Source organism: Cricetulus griseus, chromosome 3 (genome assembly GCF_003668045.3).
Source record: "Cricetulus griseus strain 17A/GY chromosome 3, alternate assembly CriGri-PICRH-1.0, whole genome shotgun sequence".
Classification (NCBI taxonomy): domain Eukaryota; kingdom Metazoa; phylum Chordata; class Mammalia; order Rodentia; family Cricetidae; genus Cricetulus; species Cricetulus griseus.
In genome coordinates, this window is record NC_048596.1 from 200,120,386 (window position 1) to 200,143,136 (window position 22,751).

General features: G+C 43.6%; 1 protein-coding gene across 1 annotated transcript in view; it reads left to right on the plus strand.

The window, feature by feature from the left end:
* Positions 1 to 2,658: 2,658 nt before the first annotated feature.
* The window catches only part of LOC100758986 (AFG3-like protein 1), a 30,009-nt gene continuing 9,916 nt past the window's right edge, over positions 2,659 to 22,751 (plus strand). The window contains exons 1-12 of the mRNA XM_027410580.2: positions 2,659 to 2,837; positions 6,257 to 6,335; positions 6,950 to 7,024; positions 10,005 to 10,099; positions 11,119 to 11,268; positions 12,941 to 13,009; positions 13,785 to 13,909; positions 14,908 to 15,178; positions 19,064 to 19,201; positions 19,413 to 19,566; positions 21,152 to 21,259; positions 22,183 to 22,308. Coding sequence (XP_027266381.1) covers positions 2,700 to 2,837; positions 6,257 to 6,335; positions 6,950 to 7,024; positions 10,005 to 10,099; positions 11,119 to 11,268; positions 12,941 to 13,009; positions 13,785 to 13,909; positions 14,908 to 15,178; positions 19,064 to 19,201; positions 19,413 to 19,566; positions 21,152 to 21,259; positions 22,183 to 22,308 — 1,528 coding nt within the window. The 5' untranslated portion in view covers positions 2,659 to 2,699. The remainder of the gene's footprint in view (positions 2,838 to 6,256; positions 6,336 to 6,949; positions 7,025 to 10,004; positions 10,100 to 11,118; positions 11,269 to 12,940; positions 13,010 to 13,784; positions 13,910 to 14,907; positions 15,179 to 19,063; positions 19,202 to 19,412; positions 19,567 to 21,151; positions 21,260 to 22,182; positions 22,309 to 22,751) is intronic.

A 22,751-nucleotide genomic window follows, 5' to 3' on the forward strand; every position in this document is an offset into this window, starting at 1 on the left:
GGTCTCGAACTCACGGAGATCTGCCTACCTCTACCTCCTGAGTGCTGGGATTAAAGGTGTGTGTCACCACCGCGCTGCCCCAGAATAGTGGTTTTTCATGTTGTGGCTTCAGAGGAACTATAGGCTCTCTTTCAGTATGTCCCAGTATGGTGGTGTATCCCCGAAAGTCCCAACACTTGAAAGGTAGAGAAGGGAGTATCCAGAAACAGAGCTCAGCTTGGGACATGGAGTGGGATAATGTCTTATGATTTCCCCCAAATAGGACACATTCAAACAATCCAGTCTTCATAGGCTAGTATGCTGTTACGCCATGCCAGAGAAAGCCCGAGAACTTGGGGTCATTTCTTTCCTTCTATTGGCACACCCACACCCACACACCACAAGAGATGCATGTGCCTCCATGCTACAGTTCAGGAACTGTAACCACTGCACTTCGGATGTCCCACATCTAACTATGGACAGCTAGCTCCCTTTCAGGTTTGGAGTGTTTTTTTTTGTTTTATTTTTAGATTTTTTATTTATTTATTTTGTATACAACATTCTGCTTCCATGTATATCTGCACACTAGAAGAGGGCACCAGATCCCATAAGGGATGGTTGTGAGCCACCATGTGGTTGCTGGGAATTGAACTCAGGACCTCTGGAAGAGCAGTCAGTGCTCTTAACCTCTGAGCCATCTCTCCAGCCCCGTTTTCTTTTTTTTTTTTTAAAGGTTTGTTTATTTATTATGTATACAATGTTCTGCCTCCACGTGTGCCTGCAGGCCAGATCCCACTACAGATGGTTGTGAGCCACCATGTGGTTGCTGGGATTGAACTCAGGACCTCTGGAAGAGCAGTAAGTGCTCTTAAACTCTGAGCCATCTCTCCAGTTCCCCCGAGTGTTTGTTTTCTTTTGATGCTTTTATTTTACAATAGGCAAAACTTCCTATTTGTCAATTTTCTCGATTACCTAAATGGTAACCTTTTGCTTTGTTCACTTTATTTTTATTGTCTGCGTGTGCACTCATGAGCATGTGTGTGTGTGTAATCACTTGTTATTAATTTTCAGTTATTTCCCCTTCTAAATTCACATTATATTACTCTGAAACGTTTCTTCCAGAGGCTGGAGAATTGGCTTAGCAGTTAAGAGCACTAATTGCTTTTGCAGAGGACCTGGGTTCAATTCCTAGCACCCAGCTATATGGTAGCTTATAACCATATTTTAAACTCCAGTCCCATGGGATCTGATGCCCTCTTTTGAGTTTTATAGGCACCAGACATGAATGTGGTACACATACATACGTGTAGACAAAATATTCATACACATAAAATAATAAAATAAATTAATAAACCTTTTTTTTTTTTTCAGCCAGGGGTGGTGGTACACTTTTAATCCCAGCACTTGGGAGGCAGAGGCAGATGGATCTCTAAATGGAAGGCCAGCCTGGTCTACTGTATTCTTTGGACAGCTAGGGCCACACAGAGAAACCCTATCTCATAAAACAAACAAACAAAAATCCAAAAAACAAAACAAACCCCCCCCAAAGATCCAATAAATAAGTAAACAAATATTTCTTTTCATGGCCTTAATTCAACTATCAACGGAAACTAACATTGATATTAAGGCCTTATTCACAGAGCTTGATATGGTAGTGCACATCTTTAATCTCAGCACTCAGGAAGAAGAGGCAGGCAGATCTCTGTGAATTTGAGGTCAGCTTGGTCTACATAATGAGTTCCAGGACATCCAGGGCTAAATAGAGAGACTGTGCATCAAGAAGAAACAAACTCTATTCACACTGGGCTGCAGCTCAACTGGAAAAGAGGATGTATATAGCATGCATGCAGCCTTGGGTTTGATCTCTAGCATAAACTGGGCATGGTGGCACATGACTGTAATCTAGCACTCCCTGGAGGTCCAGGCAAGAATATAAGGAGTTCACAGTCACCTTGGCTGCATAAATGTCTGAGGGCAGCTTAGATTATATGAGACTCTGTCAAAACAGAAACCAACTCAGGCGGCAGAGGCAAGAGATCAAGTCCAGATTGATCTACAGAGTGAGTTCCAGAACAGCCACTACTACACAGAGAAACCCTGTTTCAAACAAACAAACAAACAAACAACTCAAAACAAAACAAACAAAATACAACCCAAGCCGCCTTTGCTCCTGTAAGCCCATCATATTCAGTTGGCAAGTCAAAACTGACGTGGCTGCATATACCAACCAGCTAACCAATCAAAACTAAACAAAGGTCTCTGCCGGGGAACAATGAGGCAAGATGTGTACCAAACAGTTCCGTCGTTTACGAGAGTTGGAAGCACGGCTAACCTGGATACGAAATACCGGGGAACACATCTAAGCCGTACACCCACGGAAGAAGACGACTCTGACTGAGTTCAGTTCGGTGAGCCGCTTCACACCGAGGACCCGCCCAAACCATTGGTGACGTTGACAATGCCAATTTTAAAACACGTCTAAACGTCCTTGGTGCCTAGATCAAGTTGACAGCGGGCCACCGGTCATCAACCATCAGGCAGCTCAAAGTGACACTCCTGTTCAGGATCTTTAAAAGTCCAGTTGTGAATCGGACACCTAAAAAGAGGGTCCGAGCCAATGCTGTGGCCTGCTGCGCACGCGCGCACACAGGGGCGTGGCGCACTATGACCCGTCTGCTGCGCTTGCGCGCGCCTAGGCGGCGCGAGGTCAGGGTTGGGGGATGTTACTCCGGCTGGTGGGGGCAGCGGGCAGTCGGGCCTTGGCCTGGCCTTTTTCCAAGTTGTGGAGATGTGGCGGCTGCGCAGGAAGCGGCGGGGCGGCCTGGAGCAGCGTGAGAATCCGAAGCATTGCTCAGCAGGTGAGCGGGGAAGCGCTCTCCACAGGTTTCAGGCGGCGTGGTGGGGGCTCCAATGGACGTCGTAGTGACGTCATCTGCCTGCGGCTGGGTTGGGCGCAGCCGCTTCCGGATTTCTGCTTCAGACTCTACCAGAGGGAGGGACAGGGACAGGGACAGTGACAGGGACAGAGACAAGGAGAGACAGAGAGAGACAAAGAGAGAGAGAGAGGGAGGGAGGGGGACAGAGTGACAGAGACAGACAAAGAGAGACAGAGAGAGAGAGAGGGAGGGAGGGAGGGAGGGAGAGAGGGAGGAAGGGATGGGAGGTGGGTGGACAGGGCCCTTTTAAAAGGGAACGTAATGAATAGGTCCAGGTGGTGCTCTTAGTGGCAGCAGCTGAGGGCGTATCCTGTCAGAACTCCAAAGGCAGGCCAGTACAGATGCCTAAATACGAACACTACCTACTGCTGATCTTAGCACGTTAGGGTTTGCAATATATCTTTTAGCTATTTTTGGGGGGTAGTGGTCCCCATTTAAATGGTAGACTCCATTCATCAAAGAGGTGTAGTTCTTAATACTAAGCAGAGAAATAGGGCCACATGGGATTTCTGCCATGGATGCTCATTCTTAGACAGTTCAGCCTTATTCCATATTTTATCACCCATCACAGTGTGTGCATCTGCTACTACATTAAGGAGGGTCGCTATCCTGTACCTAATACCTGTTGTTCCCTATTTTTGTCTTTTTTTTTTTTTTTTTTTTGGTTTTTGAGACAGGGTTTCTCTGTGTAGCTTTGGAGCCTATCCTGACACTCGCTCTGGAGACCAGGCTGGCCTTGAACTCACAGAGATCTGCCTGCCTCTGCCTCCTGAGTGCTGGGATTAAAGGCGTGCACCACCAACCCGGCTTGTCTTTTTTTTTTTTTTTTTTTTGAGACAGGATTTCTCTGTGTAACCACCCTAACTGCCCAGTACTGTTGTTGCCTCTTAATATTAGTGTTGTGTAACTTTCGATGAGCAAATGTCCATTTACCTCAGATAGGGCACTCGTGACAGGTCAAAGAAATTATTCCATTCCTCTAGCTTTGTAAACCAAGGAGTTTATTGGAATTAATTATGGGGGCATCAAGGAAGAGTTACTTACAGGAGTGAGTCAGTCAAAAGCAATCATCATTAAAAGGTGCACACATAGGCAACAACCTAGGGAAAAACTGCATTCCTGGAGCTCCCTGCAAAACCTACAGTCAGTGCCCATTCAACAGGGTCTCATCTCCCCAGCAGTTGTTTTGCTGCCTATATAACTTTGGGGATGGGCCTTGTGAACCTTGTAATTTCCTGAGCATAAGGTTTATTAGCGTCTTGAGTTTTAAGAGCTTCCCTCCTTCCTCCATAATCGAATCTTTAGATTTGGAGGAAATAGCCACACAAGCGGGGTTGTTTCTAGCATTTTCAGTTGCAGAGTTGTTTCATGTTCCGTGTCAAAGATTCTGTTGTGGTGATTAGCCTGTGGAAGACAAGTTCTATTGTGTGTGTTGTAGATTGTTACAGCACAGACAGTCTGAGTCACTGGACAGCTGTGGGCCTATGTCTTTGTGAAAGAAGTAAGTGGAATGGTCTTTAAGTTGACTGTGTCACTTTTTAAGAGATGAATAAATGTCTGTGCACCCTAGACAGAGCACTGGCAACAAACCAAAGAAATGATGTTGTATAGTACTTCCAGGAGGTATGAACAAATGTCTGTCCAATCCAGATAGAGATAGGGAACTGACAAAAGTATGGATAGCACTGAAGCTCACTTCAAACATACAACCCTTGAGGCCATAACATACAATTTTGGTTCTCAAGACATTGTCTTTCTTGGACTGGCTCCATTCCCTGTATACAGCTTTCCTTGGCAGGTATCTCTTGACACTAGCAACTCTAACCCAATCCAGTCTTCACATTCACAGCCTCACAAAATGGCCTCTCAGGATTTCTTGCCCTCTTGGGGCCTTCATGTAGGCAATGCCCTGCCACGTATTGTCTGGCCTCAGAATCTCTCCTTAACTGCAGAGGAAGATTCCATAACCTCTTTACTCATGTATGCTTCATGACTAAAGCCAGAACCACATGTATCTACTGCTGAGTTTAGCTACCAACTTGGGGTGAACCTTAACCCTTCAAATCACATTTTCAGCAGATTTGATGTGTTTTCCCTTTCCCAGAGCTGGAAATCCTTTCACAAGTTTGAGGTTTAGCTGATTGGAATCTTGCTGTCCCTTTATTCCAGTGCAGATCAGGTCACACCCACCTTGAGCTCCTTATCTCTTTCAGCACAAACCTTAGCTCCAATATTACATTTCCTGATGATCTTTTTCTTTTCAAATTGTGCATTTGTATTTCTTTTTTGCCCTACTTGTTTTCTTTCATTGTATACTTGCATAAGGGTGCTTTTTAATAACCATCTGACAAAGTCAGTGTTAGGCTGTCTTGAAAACTCCTCCACCAAAGAAATTAGTCTATTACTTTGTGACTTAGCCTCAGACAGATTTTTAGGATGAAGGCAGAAGGTGACCACATTTTTGGCCAAAGTATCATAGGAATGAATGCCTCTAGCCCAGGTGCTATTTAAGTTCTTCCTTCCCTCTGAAGCCTCTTGAGCTAGGCCTCCATATGGCTTTCAGTACTACTGTCTTCCAGACTCCTACTAGGATGGCCCATTAAGCTCTACTTAAAACATTCAACCACTTTTCTAGTTCAAAGTCCCAAAGTCTTCCAAGTTCCTCAAAAATAACAATAAAACAAACAAAACAACCACACAAGTCTGTCACAGCAGTAGCCCACTTCCTGGTACCAACTTTGGTCTTAGTTAGAGGTAAATGCTGCTATAAAACACGGCCAAGGCAACTTAAAAGTGTCTATTTTCATAGGGTTAGAGTCCATGGTGGCAGAGCAAATGCATCATGTCAGGAACGGCTGAGAATTCAGATCTTAAAGGGGAAAGCAGTAGGCTGAGAAGACACTGGGAATAGCACAAGTCTTTTTAAACCTCAAATCAAATCCTGCCCCCCATTGGCACACATCTTCCAACAAAGCCACACCTTTTTTGTTCTTTTGAGACAGGGTTTCTCTGTGTAGTCCTGGCTGTCCTGAAACTCAACTTTGTAGACCAGGCTGGCCTCAAACTCATAGATCAACCTATTTCTGCCTCCTGAGTGCTGGGATAAAAGGCACATACCATCACTCCCTGGGTGGACATTGTAGCTATAAAAAATTCTTTGTGAGTTTTACAGTTAATTTAGTTCTTATTTATTCTATTTGAATATTTAAGTAGGTAAATAAAGTAACAAGTTCATGCCTCAGTCTGAATTCTGTCCCTTGCATCCTGTCCTGGCCACTATGAGAAGATGCTGTGTTGCATTGTAGAAATGACCTAATCATCTCTCCTTTAAATGTCCTCAGGGGATATGCTTGCAGCAGCAGGCTCTGCAGGGAAGACTGACTTCGTTTTCCCCAAGGCTGTGTTCAAAACCTCCCAAAGGTACCGTATTTCTTTTACCTTCTGCCTTTACTAGCAGCATAAAGTTTATAGGACTAGTCTAACTTGCTCAGGGTGTCTCCCACAGTGACTGAGCAGGTGACAAGGGGGCATGACAGCTGAAATGCTCCAATTCTTCCCTTTCTAGTTTGCATATTGAGCCACACAGTACCACCTCCATGCCTTTATCACTTTGGTACATCATTGACATTGGCAAAAGTGAAACTGTCTCAGAAGGATATTACTAGATGAGTCTTTTGCATAGTTGATTCTCAGGATCCAGCCTCAGGTTTGGAAAGTGAAACAGGTAGACTAGTTACCTGGAACACAGTGGTCTACTTGTAGTTCTTCAGAGCAAGCCAAGGACCTGTGCTTAGTGTTCTGAGCAAAGGTTCCATATTCATAGAAGCGTTTAGAGACCTCTATATCCAGAGAGTAGAAGAAATATTCCTTAGCTTACATGTCTGTGTTTGCACCTGGGACTGCATGTTGCTTCGAAGAAGAAAGGCAGGAAGGAGAGCTAGCTTTCTTAGCCAGATTTACAATATTGCTGCTTTTCTGAGTGTGTGTGTTTTTTCTTTTTAAAAATACTACAACCTCTCGATTTTGTTCTTAAGGGTTTGAGAAATTTTTTAAGAATAAGAAGAATGGAAGAAGTACAGACCCAGGAAACTCAGTACCTCCCAAAAAAGGTAAAAAGGCCAGTTTGGTAAGTCAGACTGTCAAGTTTTACATTTGATTATTTTAGTTGATTTTTTTGTTTTTATTTTATATGCTTGAGTGTTTTGCCTACCTATGTGTGTACTATGAGCATGCCTGGTGCCCAGAGAGGCCAGAAAAGGGCACCAGAACCCCTGGAACTGGAGCTTCAGACAGTTGTCAGCTGCCACATCAGTGTTGGGAATTGAACCTTTGTCTTTGGAAGAGTGGCCAGTTCTCTTAACTGCTGAGCCATTTCTCCAGCTCCTTATTTGAGGTTTTTTTGTTTGTTTGCTTGCTTTTTGTTTCTCAAGACAGGGTTTTACTGTATAGATGTGGCTGGTTTAGAACTCAATGTATAGACCTCTGCTCAAGCTCATAGTGATTTGCTTGCTTCTGCCTCCTATGTGCTGGGATTAAAGTTGTGTGTTACCATGCCTGGCATGTTTGAGTGTTTTTAAAGTATTGAATGACAGTTGGGGTTTATCTCCTTGAGGAGGGAAAATCAGGAAGAAGACATGATTGTCTGAAGTTGAAATTACCTTTTTTTTCTCTTTTTTTGCTTGTGAGTGCTGCCTCCTTGTTCCTAAGTCACTGTTTCTTGTTTTTGTCTTCATCTCTTAACTATTTTTTTAGCTTCTTTGGATTGGATCTAAGCCTTGCTGGTCTTTTTTTTTTTTTAATTTCGTTTTGTTTTCCAGACAGCTTTTCTCTGTATTATAGTCCCTGACTGTTCTGGAACTCACTCTGTAGACCAGACTGGCCTCGAAGTCAGAGATATCCCTGCCTCTGCCTCCCAAGTGATGGGATTAAAAGCATGTACCATTATTGCCTGGCTTTAATATTTTTTAAATTAGGTTTTTTTTTCATGTGTTCAGGTGGATTTTGTGCATGTATACCTGTACACCACTGTGTGCCTGTGCTGGAGGGGGTCAGAAGAGGGCATCAGATACTCTGGAAGTGGAGTTACAGATAATTGTGAGCCACCATGTAGGAGCTGGGAATGAAACCTGGGTCCTGTCTAAGAGTATTCAGTGCTCTTAACTACAGAGCCATCTCTCTAGCCTCTGATTAGTCATTTTTAAGTTGCATCTCAGTTTGGTGATTTGGTGGGGTTTTTTTGTTTTGTTTTTTGTTTCTGTTTTTCGAGACAAGGTTTCTCTGTGTAGCTTTGGAGCCTATCCTGGCACTCGCTCTGTAGACCAGGCTGGCCTCGAACTCACAGAGATCCGCCTGCCTCTGCCTCCCGAGTGCTGGAATTAAAGACGAGCGCCACCAACGCCCAGCCTGATTTGGTGGGTTTAACAGGTGTGTTTCACCTGCTTAGGTACCTATGAGCATTAAATAGTAATAAAACACACACAAGCTAATCAGGAGGTATGATGGTATATCTTGCTACCATTTTTCAAGACATGTTTTATCTGTAAAAATTGTGTAAATATTTATTTCATTAATTCATGTTGCCATTTCTGGTGTCTCTGTAGCCTTTTCTGGACTTGTATGATATTGTTTTATGGTTGTTGGAGTGGTGATATGTAGAGAAGGACATGTTCTGACCTAGAATTTGTTTGAATATTGCAAAGGAGGCTCCGGAGACCCTACTTCCTGTTATAGTCCATGGGTCAAAAATGTACATGGGGCCAGGCATAGTGGTGCATGCCTTTAATCTCCGCACTTGGGAGGTAGAGGCAGATAGATCTCTGTGAGTTTGAGGCCAGCCTGGTCTATAAGGAGTTCAAGACAACCAGAGTTACGTAGTGAGACCCTGACTCAAAAAGAAGAAGAAAAAAATATACCCATGGCAGGTTTTTTTGCATATTGATATGATGTTCTTGAGAGCAGGTAATGTGTATCTTGATTCTCTTGAGAAGGGATGTGCCTGTGTCATGATCCCTCTTTTTTTTTTTTTTTTTTTTTTAAGCCATGCTATTTTTAGCCCTCTCTCCCACAAAAAATTGCTATTAAAATTTAGGACTGCCTGGTATGGTGGTACATATCTGTAATCACATGAAGCTGAGGCAGGAGGATTGCAAGTTCCAAGTTAGCCTGGGCTACATAATGGAGCCCTATTAAAAAAAAAAAAAAAAAAAGAGTTTATGTTTGAACCCACAAGGTAAAATTTAAGTGATTTTATATGTATCGGAAGCTACTTTTCAGCAATATCTCCTAGCTTCTTCTTTTTTCTATTATTTATTTATTTGGTATGCCTATTTGTATGTACATTATGCATATATGTGTATGTGCTTATAGGCTAGAGGTTGATATTGGGTATCTTCCTTAATCACTCCACAGGGTTTCTCTGTATTGTTTTGGAGCCTGTCCAGGAACTCGCTCTGTAGACCAGGCTGGCCTTGAATTCACAGAGATCCGCCTGCCACTCCTCCCGAGTGCTAGGATTAAAGGCGTGTGCCACCAACGCCTGGCTATATTTAATTTTTTGACCTACATTTATTTGAGTGTGTTTGTGTATATGTGTGTACATGCGAGTTAGTGCATGTACCACTGAGCACATGTGGAGGTCAGCGGACAACATGTAAGACTTTGGTTCTTTCCTTCTATTACCTGTGTTTCAGGGATGAAACTCAGGTTCTCTTGCTTGGCGGCAAATACCTTTACCTGACGAACCATGTCACCAGCCCTCCACCTTATTTTTTGATGCAGGGTCTCTTTCTGAAACTGGAACTTGCTGGGTGGGCTAGACTGGCTTACCAGACCCTCAGGGATCCTCTTGTCTCTGCTGCTACAGCACTGTATCTGCAGGAATGCATGCCGCTGTATCTGGTGCTTAACATGGGTGCTGGAGATCTAAACTCAGATCCTCATGTTTGCACAGCAAGCACATAACTGACTGAACTACTTCCCTAGCTCTTTTTCTGTTTTTTGAATTCTCTTTCTCTGGAAAATTATCTGTACTTCTTTTTCTGTTGTAATATTTGTGTTACTTCTTTTTCTGTTCTTTTTTTTAAATATCAGAAACTCTAGAACCAAAGAACGCTGGGCCTGGAGGAGATGGAGGCAAGAGAGGAGGGAAGCGAGATGACTTTGCCTGGTGGAAACGGATGCAGAAGGTTTGTATGTATCTAAAGACATTCTATCACTTCTCTAGAGGGTGTGCCGGCTACAGAGCTAAGGCTTTGTGTGGTCTTTGTCTTGTTTTGTTCCTGCTCTTGGACAAAATTGCTGGGTAGTTTGATTTCTTTCTTGTTTGTTTTGGCTTTCTTGAGACATGGTTTCCTCTGTAACTTTGGCTGGCCTCGAATTCACTGTGTAGCCTAGGCTTATGGTGAACCTCCTATCTCTGCCTCTGAGTGCAGGAATTACAGATGTGTACCACCATGCCGGCTTAGACTGTGAAATTTTAAACAACATATATTTTTCATAATTGAAAAGCATATGGTCAGAGTGCTGGTGTGTCCAGTATTTGTAAAGGCTTTGGTCTCTGTTTTCAAGGCTCCATTCATGGTGTCTTGTATACTCTTTGTCCATAGAGGAATAATACTGTATCCTTATATGACAAGAAGGAACAAAATCCATCCTTCAAGACCTTTAATGTTAGCACACAAATTCCATCCATGAAGATGGACCCCACATGACTTAATCATTTCCCAAAGGTCCCACCTCTTTAATGCTTTCACTGTTGGTGTTGATTTCCAGGGTGGATTTTTGAGCAACTTAGACAGTTCAAAGAGTCTAAGAAATGTATTAAAAACGTGTCAAGACTTAGAGTCCAAGATAAGAGAGAACCTTCTGCAAAGCATGGTGGAATATATGCCTTTACAAAGTTCTGTGACATTGAGACTGGACTGGTCTACATAGTGAGTTCCAGGCCAACCAGAGCTACATATTGAAAGGAGAAATTGACATTTTCATAAAGAAATTGTCATTTTTATGCTGTCCAGAGGATCTGAGTTTGGCTTACAAACTGCCTGTAGCTCCAATTCTATGGAACAAAACTTCTTCCGGCTATAGGCACCCCTTTCCTGGACACATACATGTAAATAAAAATTAAAAAGAAAAATTTTAAGCAAAAAATGAAACCACCTTATTTGTCATTTAACTAGAAAACGTGTTGTCTTTTCTTCCATAGGGGGAGTTTCCTTGGGATGACAAGGATTTCCGGAGTCTGGCTGTTTTGGGGGCAGGCGTGGCTATGGGATTTTTATATTTCTATTTTCGAGATCCTGGAAAAGAGATCACCTGGAAGCACTTTGTACAGTATTACCTAGCCAGAGGTCTGGTGAGGAGATTTATAGACTGTCTTCTTGGGAGGTTTACCATGCCCTGAAGGATCTGTGATCTCTGGGAGGGGCCGAGAGACAGGCTGCTGTGTGATTGAGTACTGAACAACCCACCTGGGGACAGGAACAGCTCTAGCAGAACAATGTCAGGTTGGGTGGAAGCTGTCTTAATACCATATCCTGGCATTATCAAAAGATAAAAAAAATTAGCTTGTCTATCCATTTAACTTTGAATTTCAGTCTCATGTCTGATTCAAACTTTTTTCCCCTTCACTGTACCCCTGGCCCCTGCTGGCCAGCCCTGGACTTGTGAGACACTGTCTTGTGAGAGGTGCTTGGTAGCTCTCCTAAGAATAGTGGGGAACAGAGCTGCTACAGCCCTTCCCTGCATATGGCTCTGCTATCTGTGGGTGTGCTGAGGAGAGTGACACAGTGTGTTGAGTGCAGAACAGAACCTGCAGACAGAGTTCCAGAGTTTCCATAATTCAGGCATATAACCTGCTATTTACTGTATTTGAGAGCATGTTTACATTAGTCATTTCATTTATATTGTAGTGGTTTAAAATTATTTCGTGTTGGGCTGAAAATATGGCTCAGCAGTTAAGAGCACTTGCTGCTCTTCCAGGGGACTTGAATACCCACATCAGGCAGCCACAACAGCCTGGAACTCTACCCCTGGGGTGTCTGATGTCTTCTTCTGGCCTATGTGGGCACCTGTACACATGTGGCAGACACACTGAGATGTACCCATAAATAGAAACAAATTTTACAAACAAATTGAGCAAAATAGGTTGTATCAAGTTGTGGTTTCCTTTCTGATTGTTGTTTTTGAGTTGAGGTTGCCCTCTGCAGCCTAATCTGGTGTTGAATTTGTAGCAGTCCTCCTGCTTCTTTGAGTACTGGGATTATCAGTGTGCCTATTTTCTTTTTTTCTGTTTCTCAGAGGCACATATCAGTCTGTTGTACAGCCACTTGTAGCTCATGAACATTGTTTTTGTTTATTTTGCTTTTTTGTGGTAAACAAAATGTTTCTGAATCAGGTCTGTACTCAAGATTTTACTGTATTGTGTATGAGAGATGGGTTGGTGGGTGCAGACACTTGCTGCACAAGCGTGAGAATTTTAGTTCAAATCCCCAGAACCCACATAAAAGCTGGATCCATAGCAAGGATGTCTGTGATCTTTGTGCACCTGTGGGGAGATGGGAAATGGAGAGAGGAGAATCCCTGGAAGCTTGTGGGCCAGGTAGACTGGAGTATGCAATGGAGAAACTAGAGACACTGTCTGGAACGAGGCTAGAGGTGAGGACTGGCCCCCGAAGTGGACGCTGTCCTCTATGTCCACATGTGGCTGCATGTGCATCCAAAGTCACACACATTGTACACTAACAGATTGTATTCATTCACTCGTCAGTGTAAAACTGACTTGTATTCTACTTAGGGTTTTAAAGTAGTCTATTATGGAACTCAGATGTCCCAAATCTGAGAGACTTCTTGAGTTCTTTATTAAAATGAAATAGATTCATGCCCCAAGCTTGCAGATCCAAGAGAGCAAGAAACTAAAACTTAGAGTGGGCTATGGATGTAGGTGTGCCCATGACTACACTGCTTATGGTTAGCTTGAATGTCCTTTACTGCCTTGACTGTTACTACTGCTTTTATCTTTTTCCAAGGTGGATCGGCTGGAAGTTGTGAACAAGCAATTTGTGCGTGTTATTCCTGTTCCTGGGACGACATCCGAGGTGAGGGGTCGATTTAAAGCCATGTTCAGACACCTTTTGTTGTTTGTTTGTTTGTTTTTTGAGACAGTCTAACTTTAGATCTGGATATCCTTGAACTCTTTGTAGACCAGGCTGGCCTTAAATTCACAGAGATCTGTCTGCCTTTGCTTCCTGATTAAAGGCATGTGCCATCACTGCCTGCCACCCCCCAAAAAAAATTTAAATAAGTAGATAATGGCTAATGCAGAAAGCCTTTGAGACTACTATAATTAATTTTTGTCAAGTAATATGTAAGAACTACTTGCCAAAATTTGTAAGGAAAGAATAAAAAGACAAAGGGAGACTTTGACTATTGTTGCAGCATTTTATATTTTGTACAGAACTTAAAACCTTGAAGTTTTTTCTTTTCTTTTTTTTTTTTTTAAAAGATTTATTTATTATGTATACAGTGTTCTATCTGCATACCAGAAGAGGGCACCAGATCTCATTATAGATGGTAGTGAGCCACCATGTGGTTGCTGGGAATCAAACTCAGGACCTCTGGAAGAGCAGTCAGTACTCTTAACCTCTGAGCCATCTCTCCAGCCCAAAACTTAGAAGTTTTGTGTGCCAGAACTGAATGAGCTGCTGTTTGCCTATGCACTCTTGGAGCTAGCTTCAGGAAGGGATTTGTCCATATTTGTCTGTCAGAGCTGGGGAAAGAGGCTTGTCTGGGAGAACACAGATGTAGATGAATGTGTCAGCATTTCTCTCTGGGACACAATGGTAAGCCTAAACTTCCTCTTGGTCTCTGCAGAAGTTCGTGTGGTTTAACATTGGTAGCGTTGACACCTTTGAGCGGAACCTTGAGTCTGCTCAGTGGGAGCTGGGGATTGAGCCCACCAACCAGGCTGCAGTGGTCTATACTACCGAGAGTGATGGGTGAGTTCTAGGGATGCGGAGGTCCTTGGAAGGCTCTAGTATAGGACATCTGGCTCTTTTTTCTTTCTTTTTTCTGTGTAGTAGCCCTAGGATATCTGATTCTTAACACAAAACAAAAATTTGGTGTTTAACCTATTTGGGGGTGTGCTAACTTTTAAAAACATATTCTAGGCATCTGTTAATATTTACACTATCAATAATTAAAGAATATTTTGGTCTATTTTTAGATTTTTTTGTTTTGAGATGGCCTCACTCTTAGCCATCCAAGTCTCAACTCCTGGGTTTAAGTGATTCTCTTGTCTCAGCCTCCCAAGTATACACCATGGCACTGGCTTATGTCTCTTTATTGCTAAGAGAATGCCAGGCAACCTTTAAAAAGTAAGTAGGAAAAATAATCATATTAGGTATTGATATCTTTTCTGAACCAGAGTCTTCTGAGGAAAGCATATGGCTCAGACTCTGCCAGATTATTTAGTCTGTGCTGGGTGGGTCAGGGCAGATGCAGAACAATTTAAGAAACTGCCCCCACCACCCTTTTTTTTGAGACAGGGTTTTTCTGTGGCTTTGGAGGCTGTCCTGGAACTAGACCAGGCTGGCCTTGAACTCACAGAGATCTGCCTGCCTCTGCTTGCTGAGTGCTGGGACTAAAGGCATGCGCCACCACCGCCTGGCTTGAAGCTGCCCCTTTTGTACACTGAAAGTTTTAGAGTGGTTTGCTCTTTCTGGGTAACAGTGGAGCTTCTGACCTTTCTCTCTCTATATTTTTTTAAAGATGTATTTATTTATTATGTATACAGTGTTCTGTTTGCATGTATGACTACAGGACAGAAGAGGGCACCCGATCTCACTACAGATGTGAGCCACCATGTAGTTGCTGGGAATTGAACTCATCACTTCTGGAAGAGTAGCCATTGCTCTTAACTGCTGAGCCATCTCTCCAGCTCCTCTGACCGTTCTCTTAAGTGAATGGAACAAATTCTTTTCTTTGATTTTTGCAGTTCTCTTCTCCGAAGCCTGGTGCCCACCCTGGTCCTGGTTAGCATCCTCCTCTATGCGATGAAGAGGGGGCCAATGGGGACTGGTCGTGGTGGACGAGGAGGAGGCCTCTTCAGTGTTGGTGAGACAACGGCCAAGATCTTAAAAAACAACATTGATGTGCGATTCGCAGATGTGGCTGGCTGTGAAGAAGCCAAATTGGAAATTATGGAGTTTGTGAATTTCCTGAAGAACCCAAAGCAATATCAGGACTTAGGAGCCAAAATTCCAAAGGTATTGATTTCGGGAAACAGTGATAAAATCTAGGCTCCAAGTTGAAGTACAGATTGCTGCTATTTAGAAGAGACAAATACTTAACGTTTATTTTTTTCTTCTTTAAGTTTGTGTTTCTGTTAATCACAGTAGAGGATGGAAATAGTGCCTTCAGTATAGAACATTAAAAGTCCTCTTGTTTGATTGGTGAGATGGCTTATGTCTATAGTTCTAGCACTTGGTTGGTCAAGGTAGGACTAGTGAGAGTTCAAAGCTAGTTTAGGCCACATAGTGAGTTCATGGCCAGCCTTTGCTATAGACTAAAAGACACTGTCTCAAAAACCCATATTTGTTTGTTTGTTTTTAAAATTTTGATCTCATCTACAATGACCTGATGGTAATCCAGCACTCTGAACTCTAGATACAAGGTTTGTTGTTGTTGGGACAGGATCTAATTATGTAGCCCTGGCAGGCCTGCGGCTCACTGTGTAGACCAGGCTACCTACCTCGCAGAGATCTGCCTGCCTCTACCTCCCAAGTGTTGGCATTAAAAGCATGTACTACCATCCCCAACAGAAACAGGGTCTTAGATCTTTTTCAGGGGGTCAGTGAGATGGCTTTGCTTTTAAAGACATGAACCATCAAGCCTGTTGATCCAGATTTGATCCCTGGAATCCACATAATAGATGGAAAGAGAGAACTACCTTCTGTGAATTGTTCTATGACCTCCACATATGTGCAGTGGCGTGTACATGTCCACATGTGCCCATTAAAAAGCAAATACATTAAACTGGGTGTGGCGGCTCTGTGGTGAAGGAACTTTGCCACCAAACCTGACACCCTGAATGTCCGTCCACATACTGTCCTGGTCCCCCCCCCCAACCTCCTGATAGGGTTCTCTGTGTAGCCTTGGCTATCCTGGAACTAGCTCTGTTTACCAGATTGGCCTCAATGTCTCAGAGATCCACCTACCTCTGCCCTCCCTAGTGTTTGGGATTGAAAGTGTGGCCCAACACTGCCCGGATACAGCCCAAGTTCTAATCCCTGTACCCACATGGCATTTTTACATGGTGGAAGGAGAGAACTGACTCTAGCAAGTTGTACTCTGACTTCCTCATATATGCCATAGCTTACCAACCCCATCCCCCCAAACATAACTAAATAAATGTAATAACTTTAAAAAAATCTTTTTAATTTTCAGGCATAAATTTAATTTAAAATTAAAACAAAGGTGTGTTATAAAGATGTGAATTTGCAAGCTTTTTTTTTCTTCAAATGTCTGCTTATGTGTGAGGGTAGGCATGTATGTGTCTTAGTTTAGTTTCTATTGCTATGATGAACACCATGACCTAAAGCTGCCTTGGGGAGGAAAGACTTTATTTCATCTTGGACTCCAAGTAATAGTTAATGAAGGATGTTGGGGCAGAGCTCAAGCAGGACAGATACCTGGGTGCCGAAGTGCAGGGGTTCGGCCTTTATCAGTCCCAGGCTACAGAGGCCATCTATTCTGGATTGATGTCTTTGGGGCTGCAATCGGAGCCATCTGAACAGGCCCGGTTCCATCCCTGAGTGGGAGAGTGTGGACCTGGAAACTCCTAGCTACCCCCCGGGGTTAAAGACGAGATAGACACATCTTGTCATCTCAGAAGGGCTCTCAGTCCATGCTGGAGACTGGAGTCCACGGTTTATTCAAGCATCCTCTTAAATAGCTTTCCAACTGTGGGGGTGACATCAGAAGACATCTATTATCATGTATAAAGCTGATATCAAATATTTCCTTTAATCCTAGAGACACCCCTAAAACTGCATGTCCTCACCAGCCTCTCCCCAGTCCCTTAGAATAGGTGTGGGCCCACTCAGGACCTAGGTCAACAGGCTGTTGTTATGCAAACTAGGAGACATTCTTCACTGAGGGCAAGCCATCTGGTGGTAACCAGACACCATCTAAAAGACAATGTGAGATTTGGGCTCCTGGAATCAAGCTGAGGTTTGCCCCCCAAAATATAATCGATCTTTTTTGAGCCCCGGCACTGAAACCGAGAGGAATGCTGCTTACTGGCTTACTCCTCATGGCTTACTCAGCTGGTTTCCTTATATAACCCAGGACCATTTGCCCAGAGGTAGCACCACCCACAGTGGGCTAGGCCCTCCCACACTAATCGTCTGTCAGGGAAACACTCCACAAACTTGTCTAAGTCCAGTCTAATCGAAGCATTTTCACAATTGAGGTTCAATGTTTCCTGAAGATCTTTTGGGTCAAGGTGACAGAGCACTATGCAGCATAGCTTGGCACAGCACATGTGTGAAGGTCACAGGAAAATCTCACTTTTCACCTTGTTTGATACAGGATGTCTTGCTGTATATGCCGGACTACGTTTCTGGGGATTCTCCTGTCTCTGTCTGCTAGCTTATGTAGGAACACTGCTATTGTGTCTGGCTTTACATATATTCTGGGGGTTCACACTCGGGTCCTTGGGTGCCTGGCCTGAACATCTGATGGAGCCCCCCCAAAATGAGTTGTATCCACCCTTACGCCAGAAAGGCTGTGAAGCTGGACAAGCTCACTGGCTAGATTTCAACGCAATTGTGTTTCATTCCTGGGTGGCTATGCAAACTGGTACTACTGTCTTAATAATTAAGGAAAGCACTCTGGGCACACCTTTAATGTCAGCACGGGGGGGGGGGGGTCCGAGGCAGATGGATCTCTGTGAGTTTGAGGCCAGCCTGGTCTACAGAGTGAGTTCCAGGACAGCCTGGGCTACACAGAGAAACCCTGTCTCAAAAACAAAACAAATCAAAAACAAAAACAAACCCAGAGAAGAAAAGAAAAAAGAAAAGCATTCTGTTTTTTTGAGCTAGCGGACTTCTCCTAGACCTATTTCTGCAGAAGATAACTTCTCCAAGTGAGGATCTGGTTCTGGGTGTTTTCTTTTTAGAGTTGTATCTGTGTATAAACTGTGATGAATATGTTGTGTGTTTGTGTATGTGTCTATATGTGCACATGCAGGTGTATGTATGTGTGGAGAGGTGGCAGGCCAGAGGACAACCTTAGGTGTCATTTCTCAGGAGCCCTCCGCCTTCTGTTTTGAGATTAGGTCCCCATTGACCTGTAGCTTTCAAGTAGGCAAGGCTGGCTTATTGGCCATTGAGCCCATAGGAATCAACCTGTTTCTGCTTTCCTAATAATGTGATTACAAGTATGATTATCTTTGTGCCTGGCTTTTTTATATTGACTATAGAAATTGAACTCAGATCTTTGTGCTTTCATGGCACCTTACCTCTACTGAGCCATTTCTCCAATCATGTGCATTAATTTTTTTATAAAGATTTTTATGTATTTTGTATACAGCATTATGTATGTATGTATGTATGCTTGCAGGCGAGAAGAGGGTGCCAAATCTCATTATAGATGGTTGTGAGCTGCTATGTCATTGCTGGGAATTGAACTCAGGGTCTCTGGAAGAGCAGCCAATGTTCTTAACTGCTTTGCTATCTCTCCAGCCTGCATTATTATTATTATTTTTTTTTTTTTTAAGGAGAGATTTGCTGGGTGGTGGTAGTGCACACCTGTAATCCCCCAACTTGGGAGGCAGAGGCAAGTGGATCTCTGTGAGTTTGAGGCCAGAGCAAGTTGTAGGGCAGCCTCCAAAACAATACAGAGAAACCCCATCTCAAAAAACCAGAGAGAGAGAGAGAGAGAGAGAGAGAGAGAGAGAGAGAGAGAGAGAGATTTTCTTAAAATCTTAGGCTCTAAAAGTGGTGGATTTGATGAGATTCTTGTTAGTCATAGGAGTTTCTTATATGTGTTAGGAAACAAATTCGTTTTTAAATCTAAGTAGAAACTGGGCTTGTTCCTAGTGTGCTGTCTGTCCTTCTGGAGAACTAGGTGTCTCTTTTCTCTTGCAGGGAGCAATGCTCACTGGTCCACCTGGTACTGGCAAAACACTTCTTGCAAAAGCAACTGCTGGGGAGGCCAATGTGCCCTTCATCACTGTGAATGGGTCAGAGTTTCTGGAAATGTTTGTTGGTGTTGGGCCAGCACGGGTAGGTGGATGGGTAACTAGCTATAGAAGGTGCCAGGATACTTCTTGTCCAGGATTGGTCATTTTGTATAGCTATAGGCTTTGTGTAGGACAAGCGCTGAGTGTGCCCCATGAGGGAGGTACTGATGTATCAAAGGGAGGGCTCAGGGTGAACTGTTCTTCTGTATGATAGGATTGTAAATAACAAAATAGGGTCTGGATTCCTTTTCCAGGTTCGTGACATGTTTGCAATGGCCCGAAAAAATGCTCCTTGCATTTTATTCATTGATGAGATTGATGCAATTGGCAGGAAGCGAGGCCGTGGTCACCTGGGAGGCCAGAGTGAGCAGGAGAACACTTTAAACCAGATGCTTGTGGAGATGGATGGTGAGTGGGCACTGTAGCAGGTCTGCAAGAACTAGGTTTCCACAGGAATTTATATTCATTCTTCTCTCTCACTATTTAGCCTGACTTAGAGTTCTGATTCTTCCTGATTTCATCTCTGGAGTGACAGGATTTACAGGCATGTGCCACTGTACCTGGCTGATGCATTCTGATTTTAAAAAAGAATGCTCTCAAGCAAACATAAGCGAGAAAGCAGTGTTTGATTCCCATAGAGCTCCTCATTGCACAGTGGGAAATTTGTTTCCTACTGCCAGGAGGGCGGGAAATTAGCTGGGGTGAGGGCACCCACTTCTTTTGGGAGGTAAAAGTGTATATGAGCGTAAGTGTCCCTGTTGGTGCACATAGGACAGAGGGGACTTAGCCATACTCCTTTCACACTGGGTCTTGTTCTGCTGATCTCAGAGTGATGCTAGCCAGGGTGTACCTCCAATGAATGCTTCTAGTCATTATCCCAGCTTTTGCATTTGGTAAAGCTTCCACTGGATCTTTGGCTTCCACTGGATTTTGTCTTCATTTTGGCTTTAGGGTCATGTTGCGGTCCCTAAGCCCTCTCTGGGTTTGGTTTTTGCTAGGGAGTCACAGAATCAGGTGTACTTAGGTATGGTCCAACACAAAGAAAGGACACACAGTAAAATTAGCCAAAAGGGAAGGCACAAGGAATGCTCCATCAAGACCAGATGCAGAATCTAGAATCTTCTCCAGGAACAAGTTGTGATGGCATGTAGGAATTGCTTTGATCCTGCTGTTTTCATTGGATCAGGTACCCTCTGCTTGGCATGTACCAAGATTCCAGACTTGTGGGAGGAGGGCAGGTATTGTGCATAAATAACATTGTTTGCACTAGTAGTTTGGGCACCAGGAGCCATTGTCAGAGAAAGGTGGCCAAGGGCAACACTCATGTGGTCCTTAAGACAGCCAAGCCAGGCTGGGTGGTGGCGGTTGCACACACCTTTAATCCCAGTGCTCTGGAGGCAGAGGCAGGTGGATCTCTGTGAGTTTGAGGCCAGCCTGGTCTACAAAGCTACACAGAGAAACCCTGTCTTGATAAACCAGGAAAAATAAAAAAGACAGTCAAGCCAGTTATATGCACTTCTATACATACCAAAGTTGTTTCTGGGTCCTGTATTAAATCTTTAGTACCTAAAGGTAAGTGAAATAGGTCCTTGCTATGCTTTTCTCTGGTGGGGACTGAGTGGAGATAATAAAGGAGAGAACACATATGCACACCTAACCATCATCTTCATAAGCTCGCCTCGGATGAGTGTTCCTTGCTTGCTATCACCTGGTTGTGCTTGATGAATCCTTCAAGCCCACAAGGATTTGGGTGGAAGGAGGCATTGAGCCCTGAAAAGATGGTATCAGAAATACAAAGACTCCCCATGTTCCAGGCTTTATCTCATATCCTTTACTCAGCTTATAGCTGGGCAGGGCCTCATACCTGTTTCTTGGCGCTTACAAAAGGATATGTGGGAAGTAAAAGCCAACATGGGGCCTGATTTGGAATGGCCATACAGATTCTGGTGTTGCCTGGGCCTTCCTCAGATTAACCAGTATTTCTTGTGTTTAGGATTCAACTCTACCACTAATGTGGTAGTGCTAGCTGGCACCAATCGCCCTGATATCCTTGACCCAGCCCTGACACGTCCTGGCCGGTTTGACCGCCAGATCTACATTGGTGAGTGCCTATCATGTAGGTACTTGGGTTTGGATCTCAGCCCCCTGAGATTAAAGGTTTGGGTAACTCCCTTGTGCTTTTGGAGATGCTGATGCTGAGTCTCGTCTGACAGTCTATATTTTGGGAATAATAGGTGTGGTTTGGCTGTCCACTTGTCCTTGTAGTGAATACAGATAAGAGTGGCATGGCCTATTTCTATTCTCCAGATTTTATTCTCATACAGCTTTATAAAACCTTGATAGTTTAGGAAAAAAGGATTTATCCCTTGTCCTTCTCCCTAATGGTCAAGGATATTCACCTTCCCTTGACATTTCCCCAAGTGGAGCACATTGATCTTGGATCTATGGTACCTGTGTCCATGACAGTTTCTGTTGGGTCACATGGCTTTGGGGGAATAGATTTCATATTGATTAAGAAGGTAGGTGTGGGGCTGGAGAGATGGCTCAGTGGTTAAGAGCAATGGCTGCTCTTCCAGAGGACCTGGGTTCAATTTCCAGCACCCACATGGCAGCTTAAAACTGTCTGTAGCTTGGGTTCCAGGGGGTCTGATGCCTTCATACCCATGCACATAAAATAAAGTTAAATAGATTATTAAGAAAAAGAAGGTAGATGTATGCATGTGGGGTGTGTGTGTGTGTGTGTGTGTGTGTGTGTGTGTGTGTGTGTGTGTTAGTGGTGATTGAACCCAAGGCCTTGTTTATGCTAACTCTACTAGTGGGCTACATACGTAGTCCAAGAAGGTGTTTGGTGTTTTGATGTATGGAATTGCCCAGTACAAGTATACTTAGGGCTTCTTTTATCATTTCAACCTTGTTGCAGGCAGGGAACTCTGCTGGCTGTCCTTGAAGTTTTGTGAAGTAATTTTGTGGAAACCTCTTCCAAAAAGCTCTGAGAACATAATTTTATATGTCTGATTTTATTAGGTCCCCCTGATATCAAAGGCAGGTCCTCTATTTTCAAGGTCCACTTGCGTCCACTCAAGCTAGACGAACGCCTCACCAAAGATGCTCTTTCAAGGAAGCTAGCAGCTCTTACTCCGGGCTTCACTGGTAAGTGTTTTATTGCTGAGCCATTCATCTTAGCAGGGGCCAAGTGCATTCATTAATCTATAGTGACTGGTAGTTGTCACACCTGCCCATTTGGTCCTGGCAAATGGACACCCTGGTCTATAGAATTTTGAACCTGAAACATTTCAAAGGCTTCAGATCTTCTTAATCTAAAGCCTGTTGGTGCCCATTTGAGTTTGTTGATTTCTATTTAAACTTAAGTCTTTACTACAGAGGTGAAAATAATGTCTGAGGGTGAATCCCCTGAAGAGATGGATCATATCACACATTGGTCTTGGCTTGAACTCCCATCTGGAGTGATTGTTTCGCTTTTCCATTTTCAAAACCTCATCTCCAGTGCTAGGATAATTGTTTCCCTACCAGAGTGGTTTGAACCCCTATGGAAGGGGTTTTCTGACCTATTTGCCTCTCTATAGCAGCCCTTT